This window comes from Dreissena polymorpha, chromosome 4 (genome assembly GCF_020536995.1).
Source record: "Dreissena polymorpha isolate Duluth1 chromosome 4, UMN_Dpol_1.0, whole genome shotgun sequence".
NCBI classification, from domain to species: Eukaryota; Metazoa; Mollusca; class Bivalvia; order Myida; family Dreissenidae; genus Dreissena; species Dreissena polymorpha.
Genome location: NC_068358.1, coordinates 63,959,397 through 63,982,531, shown reverse-complemented (window position 1 = coordinate 63,982,531; position 23,135 = coordinate 63,959,397). Strand labels below are relative to the sequence as shown.

Here is a 23,135-nt window from a genome sequence, read left to right as displayed (position 1 = left end):
CTTACGAATTTTTTAGTTTGAACATTAAAGAGGAAAATTGTGTAATGAAACCAATACAATTGTTATACGTTTCATGTTCGGAAAACAATAACAGTGTTAGCACTTGTTCGAAACCCAAGCTTGGTAAAGACGGAAACCAAACTCAAAATAATGACAATTATGTTCGCCTATTGACAATTCAAGAAAGATGAAAGAATTAAATCTAAAAGTGAAATCCCTGATGACCATGTCTTAACGGACTGCGTCGAAACAATATCTTTAATGATTCAACTGTGAGAGGGGAAACTGTGCATGGTATATTTCCATTACTTCGCATGAAAGCTCTTGCTTTGAATTCGAAGCACGCTAGTGGATGAATAGCATGGTTTGACCATGAGTTTTGATAGTATGGATTTATACGAGAAATATTCTCCAGTCTGTGGTTTGAAATTGTATGTTGACATATATTGCAATTTAGCTGGGTGACATTACTTATGTAAAGACCGGACATATTTCGACATAAAAAGAAAACATAATCAGCGATAATCCACGACGTGGTTGTTATCAAGTTCCAGACGAGATTTTGGCATATTTGTTTAGTATTTGGAATTAATTTGTAAATCACGTGCAATGTTTGTTTCATAGATATGTGTAAAAATTCGCATAGGCAATTTTGAAGCATGATAACTTTTTGAATATCAGAGATTGAGATTCTATGCAAATAGGTTACTGAATTACTTCCATTGCATTTATATATAAACAAAGTATGAAAACACTACCGGGTAAATAAACTATTAAAAGTAAATAAACTACATTTATCCATTGCACCACCAGTTCTTATGTTGTTTATGTGGGTAAAACTGACAAACACATTTTTTTATTGCTTAGCTTGGTTATCCTCGGTTGTTGTTTTTTTTTGCTGACAATATCCAATGTTGAGCGAAAACAAAAGAGGGAAACGTTCAATCTGTCATATGATAAAATAGCAGATTTGCACTGAATAACTGATATAATACCAATGTTATCTTCTTACTTACATTCGTTCTGAGTAATATTAACCAATATTAAATGTGTGACAACACGAATAACATTTAAATAAGTAAAATAAATAAATACAATGTAAACACTGATGATATAATGATATTATGATGATATAAATAATTCTTATTTTAACAAACTGCACTATTTACAATTTATAATAAGACATCTACATAAACTATATATTCAGTAACCGCCAGCACACGTTGTTCACACACTTTTAAACATCCGTCATTATACGACTGCTTATAAGAAAAAGTAAAATGAATCTTTACATGTATTATTTACAAAACATAATCATCGCACTCGACATACTCAATTACTTACGCTTTTCCGTTTTTATATATCAAACAATTCCCTTCTTTTTCACTTTACTCTTAGTGATCTTCTTGCGACATGAAAACTTGTTAATAATATATCGTAAGTAGATTTATTTCATGTATGCTGAAATTGTTTTCATTGTAACATATAAGGGGACGATACATTCATGAATTGTGAATTAAGTATATGGTTGCATTACAAAATCTTTAACACTATGAGAAGAAATAACAGTATTATGATTACAGTCATGCATGCAGTTCCGGTCATCCTTTTGCATTTTCGCGGCAAATTCAACAATTGCATTAGACATATTTCTCTTTTCAGTGGGACGCAAGATAATTCTTTTATCTACGATTTAAGTCCTGTTTGAATGAAATCAAGCAAGTATAAGTATGTTAATTACGCATTTTAAAAACGCATGCAACGTATCCAATTCAGATCCTAGTCAATCCATTCCGAGACTCATATCTAAAAATAAATGTGTATAGCTGTGCGCAATCAGGGATCATCTCAAAAAGGTTTATGACTGTCACTTTTGACAGTTTGTGTACAGAGAAGAGACAAAGGTATACAGTCATAGTTACACAATGTGGGGTGCAAATAAAAACCTGATAAAGTAATAGTGTTACAATGTTATTTCTAACAAGTAAACTGCCTGCTGACATAACACTTTCAATGCTGGGTATTTTTGTATTTGGTCTAGTCCATAGACACAATAATCCAAATATCAAAATTGAGCATTGAAAGGTTTTAAACAAATAAATATATACATATATATATATATATATATATATATATATATATATATATATATATATATATATATATATATATATATATATATATATATATATATATATATATATATATATATATATATATATTTAGTTAAAAGACACATAGAACCAGCATGTTCATCATATTATCACATATTCGGTAGGTAAATAAAGTTTGGTGTACATATTATGCACATAAAAGAAGTACCTGTGCATAAGAATAACATGGTGTAAAAAGAGATCATAATATGAAATAAAGTAAATAATAAATAGTTTGCTCAAAACATCAGTACCTCGGCATAGAATAAAATGGTACAAATACACTGAACTCCTTACAACCTAACACCAACTTGCATCATGTAGCAGACTTTCCATATGCCTTGTGACAAAAGAGATATTAATTGCTCGATACAATGCGTTTTAATCTCTTCGAATATCATAAAAGAGCTAACCGCATATCATAAATTAGCTAACTCGCACACACTGGATAATAAGAAACATGCAAAAAACAATTCTTGAAGCCTTGTTGTCATTATTTCCTCCTCTTTTGCTAAATACAGATTGTGACACACATCTGCTGTCCAGAGCTTCTCCACCAGACAGACGACGTCTAAGAAAAAAAAACAGAAACAGAACTGTTCTTAGAAGCTTGTCTGATGGAGGTTTTCTTTTACCTCTATGTCTATCAAAAAGCTTGCCCCACTGGAAGACATTTTCCTGTGGAAATATTTCCTGTGCCATATATTTCTGAAATTTAGAGAAATGTAGAGATGACGCTTTGGTCAAAATCTAAACGAGAGCTATCACTCAATGTGAATAATACCACCATACAGTATCTTGCCACAGCTAAATTGTAACTAGTCAGATATGTGGGCCGTTTTGAATTTCAACCTAAAGCAACAATGACTACCAGTTCAGTTTTAAGTGAATTCATAAAAAAACTGACGGGCAAATGCAGAGTATGGTATTGCATATTAGTATAAAATGTCATTCCACTCTGTTGAAAGGCCACCGAGATTAATCAACATCAACTTGTGTCTACAAGACCGACAGACAGACCAACCAACCCATGCTAATCAAATAGAGCCCTGGGCTATTCTTGTAGCACAATGTAATCATGTGACCTAAAACCACATTACTATATTTAGTGTTATTACAGTTCATGTTTATATAACATTGTATATTTTTGCAATTTGGTCAAGGCAGACTATTACCATTGATATCTTGTATGTTCATTCAGTATTGCATGAGAATAACATACATTTAAATCCATAGTTAAGATATTATGTACCTGTGGTATGGTCTTATAAAGTTCACATCTAGCATACAGACAGCAAGTGTAATGGAAGTTAAAGAATAATTATTACTAGTATGTGTATCCTTATGAGATGCACAATATAAGTGAACATATTTCCACTGTATAATTATTTAATTGATGTAAGGAATTAATTACCCACTTCACAGATTTTGCGACTTGACAGCCGGACTACAGCCAGACTACATTGAGGTGATCTTCTTTCGCTCTGCTTTCCCATGAATGGCTATTTTATCTGCAAATATAAATGATATACCAAGGATTTAACCCAAATATTTCATGAATAAAACAATCAGACAATTTATTTATTTTCTAACTTTATCTTGGTAATACTTTTTAGTTGGGATATAGTATGTAAATATGTTCTGAGACAGCATACATTACAGTACAGGTATAATCAAAAGAAGTATATTATTGAGATCCATGACTCATTTTAATAAACATAACATCAGGTATGGATGCAAAGGAAGGAGTTCACAGTACAGATATATTGAAATGATACCAGTTTGTCCTCCCTTCGTCAGTTCATTTATTTACATTAAAAACGGGGGAAAATATTATGAATATATTTAATTTAAATATATGCTGTGCATGTAAACAAAGTTTAATGACCAAAAATAGGCAGTGCACAGCAGAATAAATACATGTAAAACATGCATGAAAGACACATGTTGAAGTTACGGTAACGTGTATACGGCCCCCGTGTAATGCGTCACATGATACCGGAAGTGATCACCTAGTTACCTTCACAAAATGACGTTTCCCTTCTTTAAATGAAAGTGGAATGTTTGACGAAAAAATTATAACTTAACATGACACTACAGTAAAAAAAAGTTTCTGAACTTCTTACCAGCCTTACATTTAACAAAAATGCCGGAATTGGATGAAAACCGGAACTGCATGAATGACTGTAAACATGAGAAGACAAACTGAACCATCATGTGCTCATGCTCTCTGCCTGGCTTTGTTTCCGTGTTTGTTGTCTTTTGTACATGTTGAAACCGGAATTTTCATGTTTTTGTTTAATGGGGGTTAATTAACTTGTCCTATGTGCTATCTTAATTGTTTAGATCTGCTTTCATTATTTTTGGTACGAAGGACCATTAGTAAAACGGCCATAAAAACATATGTAATGAGATGACGTACATACGACGAATTTTTGATTTTAGAAAATGATACGTTTTCTATTTTAAAGCAGGTTTAGACAAACCAAACAATGGCATTGTAATATGCGGTAATGTATCGTTCAAAGCATTAGCAAATTACATAGTTATACATCGGATACGCTCTTACATTGAGTGAACATAACTAGTTTGATATCTCATTTAATATTGTTAAGTAATTTGTTTAATTAAAAGATTTCAATGTTAATAATGATATGCAAAATTGTATGTTTATATGCAATGTGCACTTTTTTCTACAACTACTGCTTATCGTGCGCTCATTTTTATTTTTATCTCAATGGAAGTATATGTAAATTGAAATGACAAAAATGCCACTTTACATGAATGTTCGTTTTTATCATGTCATAAAAACAAAAAAATGACATATTTCCATGGACACTTATTTTCGTCATTTAAAACAAAACTAGTATTTGCTGTACGACCACACAATATGGTACACTGTGGTTGTACTGTTAGTTTACTCATTTTGCCGTCTGATAAAATGAGTCTTTATATTTTGCATGGCTGTAATATGACTATGTTGGATTAATATGTTTAGTGAATATGTATCATGCACTGGGCGGCCCATCGCCGCTCCCTTTGAAAACTTGATCACCAGGCACCAACGCCTGCTATTTTTCATTTCCTGACTAAGTCAAACTATAATGCGTGTTAACGATAACGACCGAAGCCTTTTGCTGATTGTGGTGCATTTTATTCAAGGTATTACAAGATGCAAAGCATCAAAGGGCGTCGGGAATTTAAATGTAAAAGGCACTCAATGAAGTTACATGGAACGATTTTTTTTTCTACTGTTAAAATTAATATATTGGCCGATTATTTTAAACACAATAGAAAAAGATTCTGGTATAACCATTATCTATGATTTTGTGTTATAGCCCCCAAATAACCATTATCTATGATGTTGTGTTATAACCCCCAAATAACCATTATCTATGATTTTGTGTTGTAACTCCCAAATATTTCATAGTTCATTTTATTTGCATTTGTTTCCTTTTTTTACTGGTATCCGTGTGTAGTTTTCATTAATGGAACAGAACTGTGTAGGTTTTAAAAAATCTGCTTCATCTTGTAAGCGTAATTTCTCTCAACTTCAAGGGGAGATGATTCTGAACTTATTCTTACGTTGCTCATTTACGATAGGGGTTGAGTACTTATTGATATGAAAACACTGTAAAAGTTTGAAACATAAATTGAATGAAAACTGTAAATTGTATAAAGAAGCTTCATTTCACAATACTTTGAAATTCAGTATAAGATCATACTAGATTTATTGCTCCGATATTCATCATTTTCAATAGGGTTCGAGTAATACTGATATAAAAACACTTAGCAAGTTTGGAAAGATTCAGACGAAAGTTGTAAAATCTTTTAAACAAGTGGAAATTGTTTATTTTGTCAAATTTAATAGAAAAAAAATCTGGACTTATTGCCCCGATGTTTCTCATTTTAAATGAGGTAAAAATGCTCATTGATATGAAGACACTGTAAGTTTGGAAAGAATCTAATGAAAAATGTTGACATAATCACCTAACCAAACAGTTTTTCACTTTTATTTTTAAATTCAAAGAGACATAATTCTATACTTATGATCCGATATTGCTCATATAAAGTTTGGGTTGGGTCCTCATTGATAAAAAACCTGTGAAAATTTTGGAACAATCGGATGAACATTTTGGACTTCGAACAAGGATTTCAAAATTTCTCAAATTCTAAGGAAGGTAACTATTGGCGTAATGGTCGGATTATGCTAAAGGGCCCATACCACCTGGATAGTAAAACGTGTTGCGCTTCGCGCTCTATATGTAGTTCTTAAAAAAACTCCGAGGAGTGCTTGACTCTAGGGAAACGGGTTGCTGGGACACAGCTCCTCCTTGATAAGCGGCTGCTTCCTTTATCGCAACTCATTGTTACAATCAATAATACGTGTCGCGCTTCGCTCTCTATATGTGGTAGGGATAGGCCTATGATAGACAACCATAAAAATACATGGATAATAGATGTGTAGTTTGCATTTATTTGTTAATATAAAAACACGTGTATTTTTTATAAGTTATTTAATTGATGTAAGAAATTTAAATTAACGTTGTCACCACGTTGCATCCATTAATTTAAATAAAAATGTCCAATTGTAGTAAAATGGAATTTTAAATGTCTACATAAAATAAAGCTTTATTATATTTGTTAATCTGACTGACCGACAGCCGCCGAACTGTTCCGTTCGTGCCGGAACCCGGGATAGAACCGGAAGCCTTAAGATGACTGTTGCGTAAACAACTTCACTCAAACGCTCTCCCAACTGAGCTATTTTGGCTGACATTCACTTATGTACTGCTATTTGGTGAAGTTGTGTATAGCGAGCGTTATTATATGTCTATTAATAAACTAATACATTTTACGTTTTCGTACCACTACGCCTTCCAATAAACTTGCTTGCGCGATAGGTCGTCAAATATCGTACTTCATTGATTCTCCACTAAATAAGCAAATTAGAAAAAACACAAAATAAATATATTTTGATTATGTTTTGTTTTATACAAAACATCATTTGTTTTTTATACAAAACCAGAAAGTTTCGCGTATTTGCCCAGTCCCTGTGATCTTTCCCCTGTGATATGTTGTGGATCAGTTATTAATTATAACAATAAGCTTTGCATTATTGGCAATAAATGTTGTAATAAATGTAATAGGCACAAATGCAGTACTTATTCACACTAATTTACACAAAAAATCACCACTATGCAAGATATTCTTAAAACAAAAATATATACATTAAAATAACTTCTCCTCCCATAAGCGAAAAAAAATGGGAGGCGGAAAACTACAACAGGCGAGGCATGGTCAGGGGTGATAACCCCAAAAAAGGGTTAGGGTAAGGGTTAGGATTAGGGGTCGGGTTAGGGTTAGGGTTGGGTTTAGGCTAACCCAAACCCTACCCCCAACCCCTAACACTAACCCAAACCCTAACCCTAACCCTCTAACCCCCCCTTGCGCAATACCATACCATGCCTCGCCCGTTGTAGTTTTCCGCCTCCCCAAAAAAAAGCATTACATACTAGTCGCCGCCCTCCAGGGCGACGCCAATCAGCTTTAATGACGAAAGTAGTGCAGTAGTCAGTAGCTACCTTAACGGCAGAGGTACTGGTAACGATTTCCTATATTTTTGTTGCATTTTATTTACGAAATTATTAAAGGTAGAAGTACTGCAATAATCATGTGCAGATCGTTTCATTTGTATCCACCCACTTATTAACATTAACGGTAAATGTACAACACTGATCCTTTGCTGTATTATATTGTATTTGTATGCTCGCAATAATTTGTTTTAAACGTTTGAGTACTTAACATTCTAAATCTGCCCGAGAGTTATTTTCGTAATTAAAGCATACTATTATTACACAATTGTAACAAAGTCGGACCTTTCATGATCAAATCTTAATTGTCAGATATATTTAACTGATTTCAAAGGAAAATGTCAGAAAACATTTAGAACGGTTTGTCTAAGCCAGTTTGCATCCTCAGGAAGGATGGTACAACTGTATGGCGTATAGAACTTCAACAAATCAACCACGACTCTTTAATATTTTGTATATTTTGTGATTATTTATGTTTCGAATGCATATAGTATGTATAAGAAGTGCACATTTCAGTTTTGTTAATGGTTGTGTTACTAGTTGCTATTAAAGAAAGTATTTTAAACAATTGTTGTATACACAAAATGTGTTGTCCTTTGAAATATCTACAATTTACGTAGCAATAACTAGTAAGCGCTTAGATGTGTTTTGTTGGAAATGAAAGCGACATGGTGATGTCTTGGAATAGGTAGGTTAGTCTGATTGAAGACGTAACATTGCTAAATGTGGATCAAAAACACACTTTGTCTGAACACTGGGTATAAAACTATGTTACTTTGATTCGAAAAAACTATTCTTCCATTACAATTCCCAAATTTTATTTTCATCAAGGTTGTCCGTAATTTTCTCGTGTCACAAATGGCACAAATATTCTCCGTATGATACATTTAATGAAGAGGTATATGTTTTATTAATATACACTATGTCAAGAACAGTCCGAGTTATTAAGTACATATAGGATGCTAGGCGAATCGTCTGTGCTTGTTATCTGAGAAAACCTATTCTACTGTAAAAACGCACTCTAATCAGTCCTCATTTTCAGATTTCTTACATTTTTATAAAACCAAATATTGGTTTAAATCGTTCGAATATTGCAGTATAAATACGTTGATTCATTTCTGGATGTTTGAGTAAAGTTTCATTCATTCGTGATCAGGTTCAGAACATGTTTCATTATTTTTATGGAGGATAATATAATACATATTGTGCTTCGTGATTTTCATATCGATGTTTCTGTTTGAACAATATTATATTTCCGTTCAACTGCAGTGGTTCTATAATAATTTTAGGTTCATAAATATTTTAAATATCCAGAAACATATTACCACTTTTCTACGCAGAAAACCTCTGTGGACTGGTGGCGCATCTCTTAAAGCCTCTTAAAGCCATCACTCGTGTTAAAGTTCCAATATGTGTGCATATGCTGTCAGGTTGTTGTCTCATTACTTTAGTAAGGCAATCCACATTTAACAATCTGGAATAAAGAGGCAGAGGTAAATCACTGTTGTTTCATTTCATTTTAGTACATTATCTTATTAGAATTTGTACTAGATATATCAGCGTAATATAGATAATATAAGCATACCGAGTACAAATATCAATTACAATGAGTGATCTATACAAGATGACATTGTTTCTTTTGATGGATAGAAAACAATGATGCGATCGTAAAGGATGTCCAATGATATAATATGTGTGTTCTGTTTTAGTCGTGACAAAGCATTTTCAGAAACATGTTTATGATAAGCATAAGCAAGTGATGAGGGAGACAGTGTTTAAAACTGTTCGCAGTATCACAAATGCCTTCTGCTAGTTTAAAACAGGCGAGCGGATAAAAATTGGGATATAACGTGATATAAAAGAATGTTAGGATGTTGTCGTGTATGAAAATGATGAATGCCATCGATATATATAATTGATCTCCGAGGAATTGTACGAGGTCATTTCGTTGTGTATACCTCTCTGCGCACTCTCGGGAAGGATGATACTATTGCATGATGGTCGGACTAAACAGAAGAGCCATCCTTCGCAGTAATATTTGGTACAAATTGCAGTAGTTTTAGTTACGACTGCATGCAATTTATAATGTTAAACTATCGCTGTTGTGAAAGATTTAGCAGTTTTATCAGTGTGTATCTTATTATTGATTGTTCTGTAATTTTCAGACAATTGGAATTCCTACATTGCAATAATAATGCATATGAAAAAAAGTATAAAAGCAATAGAAGCTATTGCCATGTATTATCATTAGTCGACTGGGAAAAGGAAACTCTCTGTAAATATAATTGTTTGCCTTCAAATGTACATAACGATGCTATGAAGTTTATGTTCATTTACAGTTGTGTGTTTTGTGATTAATTCGGGTACCCAAAAAAACATTTTATTTTCATTTTATACATATGTACATATATATAGTTTATACATTAAGAATAGAAACAAGCAGGAATTATGTTGTTGTTTACGTAATACACAATTGTCTTATTGAATATAATAGAGAAATTGTAGACTTGCTATAAAAACTAACTTTTAAAAAAGCAATTTGAGGCGTAATCCAATAGTTAAAAGAGTGCTTATGTTTCTGTGACAATTTATTAATACCCCAACTGAATACGTAACCGTGTATAAAAAATGTGCTTCCTGATGTTATATTAGTTTCAAAGCTTTATTATTTGCTGTTATGACATTCAATGTCATATTTCAAACGAATCAACATAAATATACAACAATACCGTTTAAAACGTAGTTAAGTTATTGCTCTTGATACTAACTCTTACATTTACTTGAGGCCTTTGGTGTAAAAACTTATAAGTGAAGTCGTGCATGTAGATCCCGATAAAATATCAGTTACTTTATAAGCATCATTTCAAACAACATACTGGCCATTTAATTTGTCAATAATTTTGTTCTATGAGATTAATTGTCGTCATATGAATATGTTTGGACAAACCGTCTGTAATTGCGATGAAATCATAGACATGCATTTTTACCTCGACTTGTAAGCATCTCAGAATTTATGTGCTAGACTATGTTTGGACTTATTCAGGTGCACATCGGGAAAGTTGCGGACCATCGCTGCTGTCTGAGAAAACATTAACAGCTGTAATAAATGTCGTCTGAGAAGTCTTTATTTCCTCATTGTGTCGATTTTTATGTAAGCAATGATTGGCCTAATAACCATAAATATATATTTACAGCTCTTCTTGTGGCGTCGATTTCCTGCGTTAATCAATCCTGTTGAAATCCTGGATAACCTGTTACATACTACGTATGCAGGTTCTAGAGCAGTTTCTTATAATTAACCTTGATCTCTGTAAAAAAAAATATTTACGCAAACATTTACACCTCTGTTCACCAATGTCTTCATTTAATACACTGCGAGTTTCAAGTATCACAACCTCCGCAAATAAACCTTACTTCATACATCTCTATGCAACCTCGCTTTAATTATTTCTTCAACATGACATATGTATATTGTGTACAATACATGTACAAATAAAATAAAATCCATTGTGTAATAATGAGCCATCCGTTAAGAGCAATGCCATTTATGATGAACGGATTATTCTCAAATCTTATAAGTCACGCAAACGATGTAAGCAATATGATCGTGTAAATGTATTTTTTAGTCTCATCTAATATCACTCCTAGCATGAAGACATGTATTGTTCACAATAAAGGTAAGCATAAAATGTAATTAATATACTTTGTATGTATATATAAACTTTTCAATATTATTTTGCATTGGGTTGATTTATGTTTGCGCTTGGGTTACATAAACCCATTTACATTTGCAAAACGATAAAACCATACCTACCACACGTTCTAAACCATCCAATCCTCGCGGATTTCTTATTGTATCTTGAGCTTGTGTATAATGTAGTTAAATGATGACATATTCAATTTTAAATCTAAATCTTTAATCTTAACTGATATATTCAGTTTGAAAAGTGTTGCTTTAGAAAAGCCTCCAAGTGTAGTCTGAACATTTTGTATACGTTTGTTTCATCCCGCGAAGTAGAATACGTTTAGGTGTATTGTCAACGTGGGTAAACTTTTCGCAAGCGTGAATGTCGCGGAATGTCGTAGAACAGCGCCGAGGCAAATAAATATTAATATCGTACACACATTTTCTAGAAGTTTATGTAAACGTAATTGTTTGTCATCGATCCGGAAATACTTGTTTTCTATCCGTAATTAGATAAGTAGATTTGTTGCACGAGCTATATACGTTGGTGGGTATAACAAATATATATTAGTAGTATCGAACTCTCTTGTAATGTGTGAGATCTCCCTTCTCCTTTTTCCAGTAAAGCACACCTACATTTGCCCGTTGTTCGTGTCTGCATTGGAATAGATAATATATTAATGACAGCGAAGACACATAATAAGATTATGTGGTTATACTATACATAGAGAATAACAGGTTACTGTCCCATCGTTTTTAATATATCAGGCGGGGCTTAGAATAATATAACGGCGAGGCTTGCGGAGCCGTTATTTTATTCGTGCCGAGCCTGATATATATTACAAAACGATGGGACAATAACCTGTTTTTCTGTTTATCATACACAATTTTCCTAAAAATATGCAAAACAATCCATTTTTTATTTTTTAAATGTACGGATCTTCGCTGATTTTGCTGATCCGGCTTTTACACGTTGACATACATTTAGCAACGGCGTTCGAAAAGACGACACAAATAACCGCTTATTTAAACATCGTATAGATAAAAAAGTTGTTTCATTACGAATGGGAAGAGTACACCCGCGTTAATTATAAACGTCTTGAATTGGAGATCAGGAATGGACTGCAGCGACAAATTTCATCCAAGAACACACTTCACCGAATAGTTTGGAGACGCCATTTTGGAGATGTGTATTGAAATTGACATTTAATCGTTTGTTTAAATAGTTGAGGATTAGCGTACAGTTATCATTTGTCTTGACTCTCTGTGCAACACTTTTGAATGCAATGACTATATCGATATTTAAGATTTATTGTCCCATTTATGACGTCATTTAATTTCTGTAGTGCGGGCTGTGGTGATTTTTAAAAAATAAACGTTTAGTGATTTATGACTTTAAACTAGAATAAAATATGTACTTTCTTGGTATCAAATTGTTTGTTTTGTTGAACCTGATTCATGTTTATAGACATTGTTGACTTTATTGCAATTCCCACGTAACTCCAAACATTGACTGATATAAGAACTTCCTGTTGACCATGATATAAAAAAATATATCAGGCAACGTTATATCAGGCAGATATCAATGCGGTGGTATGATAAATATATTTATCACGGACATAACCAGTTTAATTTCAATCGTAAATTAAGGACGCCCAGACGCTTGCTATGCTATTCCAGTACATTCACTTTTATTCCAAATTATTTTTCCAAAGTTTCGACGATTGCCATGTTCAACACTAGAATCACTGCGAGTATAAAGCTTTTCTTTCTATACAAAATGATGTTAAATTAGACTTGCACGTTCACTGCCCTTCCCATTGATTTTTCCAAACGTAGCTTAACCCGCACTAGGTAACACCATTACCCTAAATGTATATTCCCATACGCGGCGACCTTTGTCATGGTATACCCATTCATTCACTGTTCAATCATTTTTCAGGGGCCGCGAAACACTCGCCATGCTACACCCAGTGGTGCCTATTATAATCTGTGCCGTGGTTTCTATCGGCATACTGGTGACGGCGATACTGCTCTGTCGGCACCTGAAGAAGCGCCGACGTCAAATGTGCATCCCGAACTGCGGATATGATGCTATTGGTGACTGCAAGCCGCCGTCGCTGATGTCAGTCTCGTCTACGTCACAGGTAATGAACTAATATTGTTCCATTAACACACCTGTATTGACGTGGTTTTAACTTAACTGTGTTTCCGTCGCCTTGTTGAAACAATTCAAATGTGCAATATTGTGACATCATTTTGTCTTTTGTACGTATATATCTATTTAACTCTAACCAATATTGTATACATACCGCACTAAAAATGTATCACCATTGTGCATATCGTTCATAATAAGCCGGTCTGGCTTTCAATGAACGTTTCTGCAATCGTGAGCATAACCAATATAACCAAGAACTATACTTGTACATGGATATGTCCAGCGCCAAATAAAACATACTTTGCGCAAATAATAGCATTAACGATTTAAGCCTCAGTAATATTAAGAAGCCTTCAACATCAATAAATGATTATGTGATACACAAACGAACGGCACAAAGCAGTTATTCATTATATTATATACTTGTGGTACGTCATAAACCGTGTGTGATAAACGATGTGTGATAAACGGTGTGTGATAAACGATGCGTGATCAACGATGCGTGAAAAACGGAATGCGATAAAGCAAGGCAAGTAAGATGTGTTTCTTTACATTCTCGCTCTTCGAAATATACTACTCTCTCATTTGTTTTAGTTTAATTTCTCCACACTCTAGGGGCAGTTAATCAAAACTGGTCTAAATTGTTGTTTGTTCTTGTTTGTTCCTCTTGGATATAGCGTCGACAACTGCAAAAGACACGCATGACATCTTAAAGGGAGGTAATACGCGTCGTTCTTACAAATATAAGCTGACGAAGTTATCTGCATTAATAGATATCGCCGTGACCTTAACCTGTTTAGCAGCCGTTTGCTGTAGTATGTGCGTTATAATAGAGGTGATCGGAAATAAACAACTGGCGAGGTTTTGTCTTTGTGTGGGACAGCTTTCTGAACCGTCACATAATTGAAAATGTGCATAAACCGTATATTACAATCCGAGCAGATGTTGCAATTGGCTGTTTTACACTGCTCATAATAAATAACACATACATATCATATAATTATACTGAATAGAAGCATGGTTTGCAATTATAGCTTTGATGCTTTTCATGACGTTGTTTTGCAACTTTTGTCAAGTAATGATTAAACACCATATCATATATTTAGGATGATCTTATTGAGTTTGGCTGTTGTTATGGTGGTGGTTATGATGATGATGATGACGATGATGACGACGATGATCATGACGATCATGTTGATGATTGTTGCTGTTGTTATTGTTGTTGTGATGATGATTATGATGATGATGATGATTATGATGATAATGATGATGATGATGATGATGATGATGATGATGATGATGATGATGATGATGATGATGATGATGATGATGATGATGATGATAGTTGTGGTGGTGGTGGTGGTGATGATGATGATGATAATGATGATGATGATGATTATTATTATTGTTATTATTATTATGCTGCTGCTGCTGCTGATGATGATAATGATAATGATAATGATGATGATGATGATGATGATGATGATGATGATGATGATGATGATGATGATGATGATGATGATTACATTAAATTAAACAAGCAAACTCGTTGAATTTATATCCCCTGCCATTATATTGTGGACACAAAAGTTTTCTGGACGGATGGACGATGCCAATGTGCATCATCCGCTTATCCATATATATACTAATTCCAAGTTTCAATGAAATCCGTCAAAGCACTTTCAAGATATGGCTCCGAAAACACACAAAAAGCATTTTTTCAAGATACATAGGGCCATAACTCCGTTATTATCCGATGGTGTACAATGCCATTTGGCGTGCATCATCCTCTTATCCATATATGTACTCATACCAAGTTTCAATGAAATCCCAAAAAGCACTTCCAAGATATGGCTCCGGACACAAAAGTGCGGACGGACGGACTGATGGGCGGAAAGACGGACGGACTGAAAGACGTACGGATGAACGGACAACGCCAAAACAATAGCCCTCCGCCTATGGCGGGGAATAATTTAATTTGTTACGCACTCTAAGATGACTTGGGCCATTTCTTATTTGCGCGGTGTATAGGATTCACTTAATCTAATCTATGTTAATATTTTACGGTCGAGTTTCTGGTGGGAGTCGCTAGCAAGTTATGGGACTTTGTTTAAACCGTCTTTTTTATAATGACGTTGACGGTGTTGTGACCGAGATCCAATTCCATCGTTCAAAAAGACGGATTTGCAAAATACCGGTAATTATTTCTGTATTTTTCTTTTTCCTCGATATTCTGACGAGTCCTATATCATATCGTTATGCTACTCAATGATTCCGCGATGTTTGTGCCTTTTCTTCTGAAAAGCTTTTTCATGTCATGTGGCTTTCACATCACGTATACATATGGGCCGTGCTCTGTGAAAAGGCGGTTAAGTGCATGTGCGTAAAGTGTCGTCCCAGACTAGCTTGTGCAGACTCCGCACAGGCTAATCAGGGACAACACTTTCCGCCTAAATGGGATTTTTGCTTAGAAGAGGCAATCATTTTTAAACGAAACATATCATAGAAGCGGAAAAAGTCGTCCTTGATTAGCCTAAGCGGATTGCAAAGGTTGATCTGGGACGACATTTTACGCACATGCATTAAACACTCTTTTCACAGAGCAAGGCCAATAATATGTTCCCTGGTTCCTTCGTGCTTATTTTTTCAATCATGATCCGCCGATATGAACGGATCTGTATGTTCTGGAAAAGTCGTATCATGTATTTTATTCTACGAACTATGTCGACACCACTTAATATACTTCTACCTTTAGTTTTTTTCACTGCCATAACAACTTAACGTCCAATTCATTCGATACTACAAATAATACTGTCCAAAGAATAAACAACATAATAGGTGATTATTCGCATTTTGTTGCTTTTCATAAATGTGTACACGACTATCGAAGCAACTGATAATACCCCATACTTTAAATTATCCGACATAAAGTGATTCTTGTACAGCTTAACGAACTTTCCAATGTGTTCCATTTTATTTTAATAAACAAATAAATAAATAAATAAATAAATTTAAATATATTCATGCATCAATAATGTTTCTTTGACAAGTTATGTTTTTCATTTTGAACTTAGTTATAAATATTTGGTCATGATTGCCAACTTAAGCATATATTGAATGTGTCGTTTTGACAAGTGCTATATATATACGAGCCTTGTTCTGAGAAAACTGGTCTTAATGCATGTGCGAAAAAGTGTCATCCCAGATCAGCCTGTGCAGTCCACACAGGCAAATTAGGAACGACACTTTCCGCCTAATCTTGATTTTCGGGAAGGAGGGACTTCCTTGAAACCGAAAAAGCCATTAAAGCGGGAAGTGTCGTCGAAAGTGCAGTCCGCACAGGCTAATCTGGGACGACATTTTACGCACATGCATTATGCCCAGTTTTCTCAGAACGCGACTCATTTGTTCATGATACAACCCTTTCTGCAAACGTGACAGCTGACAAGAACGCTTATAAAAAAAACTGCAATGGTCAAAATTATTCCCTATTCGTTATTCTCCATTACAATGAATATATCTAAAACATTAAACGTATGTCAACTACTACCAAGTTAGCTTGATCCTCAGACATTTAGAGTCGGTCTGCCCTTAACAAGAATGGCATGTTCATTGCCAGTGAGATCAATAAGTGATGTGAAATGAAGTACAGCTTCTTGCTTTCCATAAATGGACGGTTCATGTTAAATCGATTGCCGTAATTGAAACATGGACACTTCTTTAGAAGAAAGGCGACATTGTCGTCCTTGAAATGTATTTCAGTTCTCGTCATTAATGATTGTGTAGTCAAGTTAACGTGCATGTATCGTTGGAAATTTATTACCAGTTTGAGGAATAATGCCAACTTAACTTAGCCGTTCAAAGTTTATATATGCCTTTTCTTGTATATTCTCCTAAATGATTAAAATTGCATGAAATAAATTGTAATGCTTGGTTTTCTCTGGTGGTATCGAATTGTCACGGGAAATTTATAATTGATTTATAGATTTCTTAAGAGCTGCCTTATGTTTAAATCAAGACAATTTTCTTTTGTGTCTTGCACTACTAAGTTTATATTACATAATATCTTAGAAAACACATTTAGATTTTGAAAATGATAACAACCGCTTCTCTATGGTATTAAGTTTCGTGTTTTTATACAACTAGCGTTTGTACTAGATCAACGAGACGTTTAAGATTCTTGTCAAGAAAACGGCAGATTTGCTTGCAGCAAGTTAGTTAAAACGATAAACACTATTTCATTCAAATGAAGTCATAAGCTTGGAAATATTACACACTCTGGTGAATAATGATGATTTTAATAATATTGAAGGAGGCTATTCAAATTGCTATCTTATCTGTTTATTGTATCAAATGCTACGGGCAACATTTTTATTTTAAATGAATGAAATGGTTTCCGTTTCTTGACCCTTAGGGAAGACACTTTTCGATTGCGACTGGTAGCGGAATAAACACACGGAGTATATACTGTATTTTTACAATTCACCACTTTCATACGTGTTTTGGCTTGTTTGTAGTCCCTTAGAAAGTTAAATGTTATTTAAGTCCTTGCTTGCTAGGTTCAAGTTTTAAGGGCTTCTTTTCCTACCCTTAGATACTGATGAGCAGCAAACAGCATAAAGCCTGAACAGGTTTCAAGTAACTCACAGGCTGTTCTGGTTTTATGCTGTTTGCACATAGCCATTTCACTTTGCCTTTGAGTGGGAAAGAGTTAAAAAGGGAAAATAGACATTGTACAATGCGCGTATTTAATTTCTGTATCAATGTCTTACATATGTAATAAAACTACTTAAATATATTATAATAAAAAATGCCCAAATTTATAGATTTATGTTTTTAAGGCATAAAGAAGGTTTTATATTCAATAATAGTGAATACGCGTTTGATATCTTAGACATTTCTCAGAAATAAACTACTGTCTTGAGAAATGATCCATGAGTTATTACATTGTTTTCTATACGTATTACAACTCATATTATCAGAAAAATATTCATGTATGAAGTCACTTTTCTTCAAAGTTTTATTTTTCATATTAATAATGCATCACTCATTAAATGACGGTATTGATCATTTAAAAGAAAGAACTATTTCTGCTTTCAATTTATAATAATTCATATAGCTTAAGACCGACTGATAAATTGGATTATTTCACATCATTTGTGTTCTTTATAATTGGTGTCATAAAAGCTTGCGAGAGTTATACAAGACAAACGTGAACATATTCCCCAGGGAAACGCAAGCAGGGTTTAGAGCATCAAAATCTCGTGCAGACAATATTGCAGCACACTATGGTATGTTATAGAGCAATACATCGATTGCAACTGTCCACTTAATGTAAAATTCATTGACTTTATGGTGGCGTTCGACCAAGTGGACTGAGATACGATCTTTATATTACCAAGGCACTTCAGTATCCATTAAAAATCGATAATCCGGATCGTACACAACAACAACCTTTACAATGTGATCCACGACATGGACCTCGCATAACCCTTAGATAACCGGCGTCCGGCAAGACTGTTTCCTCTCACAAATGATATTCTCTGTTGTTATCGAGATCAAGATGAAGAAGTCGTTGGATATGTCCGTATGGATACTGTGAACCTTAAAAGGTCAGCTGAAAGATATCAAATATGCAGATGACATGTATCTGATGTATCAGTAATGCACCCATAAACAGCTGAACAATGAGAGACCGGAAGTAGTTTCCTCATCAGAAAGGCTTAATATCAACGGCCAGCAGTCCAAGTGACAACGGATCTACTCATGAAACACTATGCAAATCTACATAAACGGACATGCTGCTGAAGACGTCGACTCACGTATTTGGAAAGCATGGTCAAGACAGTGTAATATGAAGACAACGAAACTTGGACAGGAAAAGCCCGCCATGCTTTAACAATGATGAGATTAGTGTGAATGAACCCAAACATCAGCCTGAAAACACAGATGAAGCTTTTTTACAGCAATTTAATACACTTCCTTCTGTATGTTGCTGAAACAGGGATAAGGACCAAACGCCCGGACGTAAGATTGCAAGTCTTTTTCAACACTTTCTGAGGTCATATTTTGCATATAAAGGGACTATGAAGACCTCCAACCAAGAATTCTGGTCAAGGACGCAGCAGCAACCGACTACGGATTCTATTATACATACAAACATGGTTTTGGATCGGATGCACTCCGCGTTCTGCTTTGCCCAACTTGTCAGACAGGTAATCGACTGGAACCCTTATGAAGCCAGACGAAGAGGAAGGTCAAGAAAACTCATGACATAGAGAGCTGTACATAGAACTATACATTCTGTACTTAGGTTCGTCTTTATCAACATGTTTAAAGATTCATTGGTTAATGCAGGGGTTTTTAATTAACAGACTATACTAAAATAGTAATTAAATATAATATAACCTAATGACCAATTTTCTTGTAATCGAAAACGATGTTGTTTCATTCTCAGAAACATTTTTGTCTATATGTTTTTTTTAATATATTACTTGCTTTGAATATAATAGTTTGCCTTATCGAGCAGAGCAGGTCATGATCAGACAATATTGAAGCATAATTTACCGTATTGTTATTGCAAAACATTAACATTTACAATTGCCCATATGACCAATACAGTAGCATCATGTATTCATTTAACTCATATGGCGGGGAATTTCTTCAACAATTGATTAGATGTTGATAAAGGTCGACAAAAGTTAAAAGCTGGCTTAGGCAGATACACCAACACGATTGTTATCAGTATGTTACATCTGCAACAATAATTACACAATAATTCTTGTATTTCTGTGCACAAGTCGATCCGATCGGATCATATAACGCTTACTGGATCTTCAAGAACAAATTATAACGTATTCCATAAATGGAACGTGCGATATTTCAACCTGTTAACAAGCTCAACACCATCTTCAATATAGTTTTCCATCACGTTTCCCAATCAATCTCTCAAAACTTGTAACGGCTAATAGGATTTTGAACGACACAATCTGTACATAGACTTCCTAAATAATAACCAGGCATTGGTATCATAATTCGCTGTTCTTTTTCTAAGGCTTCAGATGTCTTCGTAAGATAAACACATGATGTATATTCAGAAACTTGAGAGCGTCCTTCCGTAATAGGTCCACATCTTTTAATTTAGCATTCATCTGTAATCTAATAATTAGGTATCAGTATATTTCACTGTTTATCAATCATTGCCGTTTATATGCATGTTTTGCCTTTACAGAGGCACACATAATAAGATAAGTGATCCCCGGTTGTGATGGATATTAATTTTCGTTGCACCTCAATTATATCTATAAACAGATTCGATATACTATTTCCAGTGAGCAACTGACTAATAACATGTCTGTTAGTGCATTAAAGGGTAGTATATATGCTGTTCTAAGTCTTCGGTGACACTGTCCGTATTTGCTATGCTACGTACTTCTTATAGTTCTTCGATCATTTCCACGATTTGTAAGGCTACTACTGTGTCTAGTCCATCAACCACCACCCCATGACCATCATCCACTAGTTCCAGAACCGTATTTACCTTCACCACTATAAATACATTATTTCAAAAGAAATTTTTGTTCGAAAGAAAATGAATAACATACAAAATGTGTATGCATATATATGTGTGCTGTTTGTGTAATGTGTAAAATATGAATACACTTAGTGAAGCAAATCACCTTAAAAAGCTAAATCATACATCTCAAAGACAGTGTTAAAAAGGAATCATAAAACGAAGACGTGTCTTGGGGATAACAATGTTTAAATATATACATACAGCGGCTATCAAACCGATTTCGTCCTGTTAAGTATGTCCTTTTACAAAATATGTATTATTTGCAGTAGATTCTTTCATCGATAGTGTTATTTTTACTAAATTTCAGTCAGTAATTATTAAAACACATTTTGGTATAGTCCATTATCAGAGGCGGTAATCACGTGTTGGTTAAGATAACGACGTCCATGCCGGTACAAGTGTTTTTATCCGCTTTATACTCTTAATTACTTTTATATGTTTATTTATTTTATTTATTACTTTCCAAGCAAAAAAGTGATAAGCGTTTATTTCGTATTTATATTCGCTCTATATGGCGACTTTACTCGCTACGAAATTTCTAAGCGGGATCACAATCTACAGGTCCCGCTAAAAAAAACGTAACGAGTAAAAGACGGCGAAATTTGTTTCGGAATGTACGTCGCCATCTTGTCTATCACGTAGTTACCCCCACTGATTAACCATAGTTTAAATGTTTGCCTTGTTATAAAGCATACGAAAATGTTAGAAATGAACATTAAATGAAACGTATACGAAATCTAACCTAGTTTGCTTGACCTTCAGATATGTTTAACCCGTCTGTCATTCACAACTATGCAATCGGTATTGCATTTGGAATCAATAAGGATATGAAATGAACTACATCTTTGCAGCTGTAAGCGTTCAATATTTGGACGCTTCTTGTCAGTTCGATCGCCGGCATTGAAAGTTGACACTTCGTTTGAAAGAAAACGGTAATCTTGTAGAAATGGACATGTAATTTGTGTTCTATACGTAATCAAGTACGTACTCTTCTTAACTTAAAAAGTAACGTCGCCAATTACTTACAAGAATAACTTAACTGTCATCTTTGCATTATTCCGATGAATATATCATTTTTGAAATGTGAATTTAAATGACGTGTTTAAATAGCATGTTTATATAAAGATTGTAGTCTTTTTTAGTCTATAACAACAAAGTTGATATGATAAACATAACAGCAATAGGTATTGTGTGTGATTGTTGTTGAGTTTATATAAATAACAGTGCTTCAAAGATCAACAATTCTGTAAGTAAAAGATAACAATAGAGAAAACCGCGCCACTGGCTGTTTAACCGCTCAAAGCGAGCTAGTTAATGAAGTAAACATTCTATTATTCAAATTAGGTCATTGCCGTGGAAAGATAACACATTCTATTGAATAATGATGATTTCGAAGTTATCTTACACGGTCCTTCAAAGAGCCTGTTTGAATTTTTAATTAAATTTACCATATTACCGGGGCGACATAATGTTTCAACAAAAATAAGTTTTTATTTTTTGTTTCAGATAAGGTAAAACATAAACTAATTTCCGTATTCTATTTCGCCTGTAATCGGAATCAACATAATGCGATAACTATGTTCGCATTTGAATAAAACGAAAACTTGACGTTGCGAAATGTATGTATTCTAAAATGTGTGATTTTTACTAAAGCAACACTATGTAATTATAATTAATACAACAAAAGCACACTTTAAATACACCATAACTTTAAAGAGACTTGTTTGCGAATTGACAAAATGGGAAATCTCCAGCTTTATGTTACATCTTCGAAAATTGAAGATAACTGTCTGACAAGGATAGAAATAACATAAGTGACGTTGATACGTACTACCTTTCAAGAATTATTAACATTCAAACAGTTAAAAGTATAAAGCTTTTACAAAACGATAAGATTGAATAAATTGGAGTGGCTTTTGTTTATTACGTTTTAGATTTTTCAACACATGGATTCGTTCCGAAATAGTGT

General features: G+C 34.0%; 1 protein-coding gene across 2 annotated transcripts in view; it reads left to right on the top strand.

The window, feature by feature from the left end:
- The window catches only part of LOC127876287 (synaptotagmin-6-like), a 92,285-nt gene that overhangs the window by 32,243 nt on the left and 36,907 nt on the right, over positions 1-23,135 (top strand). Inside the window, exon 3 of one of the 2 annotated variants that reach the window (XM_052421411.1) lies at positions 13,375-13,579. In XM_052421411.1, the coding sequence (XP_052277371.1) occupies positions 13,394-13,579 (186 nt within the window). In that variant the 5' untranslated portion in view covers positions 13,375-13,393. Of the gene's footprint in view, positions 1-13,374; positions 13,580-15,661; positions 15,788-23,135 lie in introns of those variants that run through there. The other variant, XM_052421412.1, reaches the window with a different exon arrangement.